The 5,000-nt window shown below is 46.6% G+C and overlaps 1 protein-coding gene across 1 annotated transcript in view; it reads left to right on the plus strand.

Annotated features, from left to right (window-relative positions):
* Positions 1-5,000, plus strand: part of LOC143298924 (uncharacterized) — a 35,352-nt gene that overhangs the window by 5,745 nt on the left and 24,607 nt on the right. Inside the window, exon 4 of the mRNA XM_076611955.1 lies at positions 2,864-2,925. Within this exon, the coding sequence (XP_076468070.1) occupies positions 2,864-2,925 (62 nt within the window). The remainder of the gene's footprint in view (positions 1-2,863; positions 2,926-5,000) is intronic.

The following is a 5,000-nucleotide window of genomic DNA, read 5'->3' on the forward strand; positions in this document are numbered from 1 at the left end:
CTGTGCCAAGCCGTAGACACAGTGGACATGAATTCACTGCCTTCCTGTGCCAAGCCCTAGACACAGTGGACATGAATTCACTGCCTTCCTGTGCCAAGCCCTAGACACAGTGGACATAGTTCACTGTCTTCCTGTGCCAAGCCCTGGACGCAGTGGACATGAATTCACTGCCTTCCTGTGCTGAGCCCTGGACGCAGTGGACATGAATTCACTGCCTTCCTGTGCCAAACCCTGGACACAGTCGACATGAGTTCACTGCCTTCCTGTGCCAAGCCCTGGACGCAGTGGACATGAATTCACTGCCTTCCTGTGCTGAGCCCTGGACGCAGTGGACATGAATTCACTGCCTTCCTGTACCAAGCCCTGGACACAGTGGACATGAATTCACTACCTTCCTGTGCCAAGCCCTGGACACAGTGGAATGAATTCACTGCCTTCCTGTGCGCAAGCCCTGGATACAGTGGACATGAATTCACATGCTTTCCTGTGCCGAGCCTGGACACAGTGGACATGAATTCACTGCCTTCCCGTGCCAAGCCCTGACACAGTGGACATGAATTCACTACCTTCCTGTGCCGAGCCCTGGACACAGTGACATGAATTCGCTGCCTTCCCGCGCGAGCCCTAGACACAGTGGACATGAATTCACTGCCTTCCTGTCCAAAGCCCCAGACACAGTGGACATGAATTCACTGCCTTCCTGTAGCCGAGCCCTAGACACAGTGACATGAATTCACTACTCACACGTAGCACGAGACCGTAGAACGACCATGGAATCTGATATCAGCAGCATTGCAACAAACATGCGTTATCCCCGTGCCGACGTAGTATCACAGTGGCACATGATTAAGCAATTGTTTGTCCATGTGTGCAAACATACACCAACAATAGACAAAGAAACACGCGCCTCTGCGCGCGCGCTAGACACGTAGACGCACACACGCAACCCAACACACGTGGCGCTCGAATTCACCACACCTACGCAAGCACACCACACACACCGGGCACGATGAACACGCCTCCCGGTACGGTTACTCTAGAACAGTGGACAGAATGTTTTGGTTACTGGTGCAAAAGCCTTTATGAACACAGTAACAGACATCACTGCCTTAGCCAGACTACACATTTCAGTTTCAGTTTTCAGTCTCAATCTCCTCGTTTCGACCCAATATATATACTATACACAATATGGTGGCAAAGATGGCTACAACAGCAGCGTAACCCATGACGGCTTAGTCTAGGTTTAATAAAGAACACAAACAAAAAACACACACACAAAAAAAATGTGATATAATATATAAAATAACTTATATATAATAATATAAATATATATATATTAATAAAAAACTATAAATGTAAATAAAAAAAAAAAAAAAAAAAAATAAAAAACATGAAGACAAAGATGGCCGAACCCCTAGACACAGTGGACATGAATTCACTGCCTCCTGATGCAAGCCACTTGACACCGGTGGACATGAGTTTCACCTGCCTTCCTGTCGCCAAGCCCTGACCCACGTGGACATGAATCACTGCCTTCCTGTGCCAAGCCCCCTAGACAACACTGGACATGAATTCACAGCTTTCCCGTGCCGAGCTAGACACAGTGGGACATGAATTCACTGCATTCCCTTGCCGAGCCTCGACACAGTGGAACATGAATTCACTGCCTTTCCTTGTGCCGAGCCCTAGACCCAAGTGGCCATGAATTCACTGCCATCCTGTGCCGAGCCCTAGACACAGTGGACATGAATTCACTGCTTTCCTGTGCCAAGCCCTAGACACAGTGGGACATGAATTCACTACCTTCCTGTGCGAAGCCCTAGACACAGTGGACATGAATTCACTGCTTTCCCGTGCCGAGCACTGGACACAGTGGACATGAATTCACTGCCTTCCTGTGCCGAGCCCTGGACACAGTGGACATGAATTCACTGCCTTCCTGTGCCAAGCCCTAGACACAGTGGACATGAATTCACTGCCTTCCTGTGCCGAGCCCTGGACACAGTGGACATGAATTCACTGCCTTCCCATGCCAAGCCCTGGACACAGTGGACATGAATTCACTGCCTTCCTGTGCCGAGCTCTAGACACAGTGGACATGAATTCACTGCCTTCCTGTGCCGAGCCCTAGACACAGTGGACATGAATTCACTGCCTTCCTGTGCCGAGCCCTAGACACAGTGGACATGAATTCACTGCCTTCCTGTGCCGAGCCCTAGACACAGTGGACATGAATTCACTGCCTTCCTGTGCCGAGCCCTAGACACAGTGGACATGAATTCACTGCCCCGATGGCTCATAAACGTGTATGGGACCTTTTACTTTTAACTTTTCACCTGAACACATGTTTGGTTGTGGTAGAAGATCTGTTTGCAGCGCAGTTTGTGGATCAGCACTCTATGTTATAAAAGTATTCACAAATCTGCCCCTTCCTATCTTTGTGGCTGCCTTCACCTCTACACTCCATCTCGCTCTCTACGATCGGCTTCGGATCCACTCTGTTTACGCATACACAGATTCAAACACTCCACTGTTGGACGCCGTTCTTTCTCTGTCTCTGGACCTTGCATTTGGAATGAACTTCCTCTTTCGCTTCGTCAGGTCTCCGCACTCAGCTCTTTTAAGTCTGGCCTTAAAACCCACCTCTTCCCAAGATAGCCTCCCTTCCCTGCCTCTTCCTTGTCTTCAGTTTCTTCAGTTTTAGAGTTATGCATGCGTGTGAATGACTGGGGTGAAAGCGCTTTGATATGTCTCTGCACAAGATTCAGCGCTATATAAATATTATTATTATTATTATCATTATTATTTCTTGTCCTCAATTGTCCGTTGTGTGCTGTGTACATGTGTGTTCCCGCTGTCGCAGTGGTGGAGAAACATGAGGGGGGCAAGCAGCCCAAACTGATCACCGCCGGGCAGAAATTTGGGGTGAGGGCTCACCTTTTCCCTTCTCACCTGCTCACTCAGCCTGCCTGTTCTCATCTGTTGAGTTTACTGTTACAACTTATTGTTGTTAGCGTGCTCATTTGTTGTTGCTGTTCTTGTTGCTGCTTGTTATTTGTTGTTGTTGTTGTCTCTTCTTCTTCTTCTTTCGCTTCGTCAAGTCTCCGCACTCAGCTCTTTCAAGTCTGGCGTTAAAACCCACCTCTTCCCAGAACAGCCTCCCTTCCCTGCCTCTTCCTTGTCTTCAGTTTCTCCAGTTTTAGAGTTACGCATGCGTGTGAATGGCTGGTGCGAAAGCGCTTTGATTTGTCTCTGCACAAGATTCAGCGCTATATGAATACCATTCTTCTTCTTCTTTCTTTTTTTTTCTTTTTTCTGTTGCTCTTCTTCACTTCCTTCATTCTCTCTGTCTTTCTTTCTTTCTTTCCTTCTTTCTTACTTTCTGTCTTTCTTTCTTTCCTTCTTTCATTCTTACTTTGGTTCTTTCTTTTTCTTTGCTTCTTTCTTTCGTTCATTCATTCTTTCTATCTATCTATCTTTTTTCTTTCTTTCTTCTACTTCTTCTTCTTCTTCTTCTTCTTCTCCATCTTCGTCTCCTTTGTTTTTTGTTTGTTGACCATTTGTTGGCCCGTGTTTTGTTGTTGTTGTTTCTCCCCTTACTATAATGCATGTTATATTGGTATGTATTATTCACATTTCTTGGTGTTTTGTCCCTGACGTATTTTTGTTGTTTTATTTTTTTGTCCTCGGGGCTAGTAGAAAAAACCCAACAACTTTAAAACAAGCATATCTCATTACCCTGGTAAAATGTAAACTCATTTCGTTTCGTTTCTTATGCACGCACGCACGTACACACACACACACACACGCACACACACACACACACACACACACACACACACACACACACACACACACATGATGACAACGATAACAACGACAGATACGGAGAGGCCATGACGATAGCGAGGATGACGATGATAACGATGTGTACATTGTTGACAGTGGGGCTGTACAGATACGGAAACTGTAATCGTGTATAGGCCATTGACAGTGTGCAGCAAACCACTTATCAAACACACTGTCAAGTCAACATCAATCATCAGTCCACCGCCATTTCTTCGAGAAAAAACGAAGCAAAAGCCGAGTGGTTAAAGCGGGCGCAATAGTCGAGTGGTTAAAGCGTTGGACTTTCAATCAGAGGGTTCCGGATTCGAATCTCGGTAACGGCGCCTGGTGGGTAAATGGTGGAGACTTCTTCCGATCTCCAACGCCAGTACATGTGCATACCGTCTAGTGCCTGAACCCTCTTCGTGTGTATACGCATGCAGAAGATCAAATACGCACGTTAAAGATCCTGTAATCCATGTCAGCGTTCGGTGGGTTATGGAAACAAAATCATACCCAGCATGCACACCCCCGAAAACGGAGTATGGCTGCCTACATGGCGGGGTAAATAAACAAAATGGTCATACACGTAAAAATGACACATTTCTGTCTGAGTGTGAATGCTGTGTGTGCCTGAAATCTGATCGAATGACACAGGAAACGAATGATGAGCGCCCAGTGGCAGCCGTCAGTCGGCTCTGCTAAGTAGGCAGTCTGTTGTGCAAATGACTCCGTGTTTGTAAAGCGCTTAGAGCTTGGTCTCCGACCGAGGATAGGCGCTATATAACTAACGCTATAATTCATTCATTTATCCATCAATAGATCGAAACTTGAACTGAACAAATACATCGATATGTTTCTAACCATACGGTCTCTTTTTAATGCCAGAAGCAGACTTAATTGAAACGCTATAACACATTATACGATAGTCAGTCGTGTCCGACTATGACCATCAGAACAGCAGAAAAGGCAACTGCTGTTCCGACTATTTGGGCTAGAATTTGATTATAGTGGAGAGTGTCTTGCCCAAGTTACATCCCCACTCTCTCGGCCAAGAGGGTTTTAGGACAGTCGGCGTTGGGATGGTTCCCAAAGGCCAACTAGCCCCCAAGGCTGCAGCACTAAGAGCCAGTGCAACTTTGCCTCCTAGTTTGAGAGTCATAGTCCTTCAC

This window comes from Babylonia areolata, chromosome 24 (assembly GCF_041734735.1).
Source record: "Babylonia areolata isolate BAREFJ2019XMU chromosome 24, ASM4173473v1, whole genome shotgun sequence".
In the NCBI taxonomy this organism is placed as follows: domain Eukaryota; kingdom Metazoa; phylum Mollusca; class Gastropoda; order Neogastropoda; family Buccinidae; genus Babylonia; species Babylonia areolata.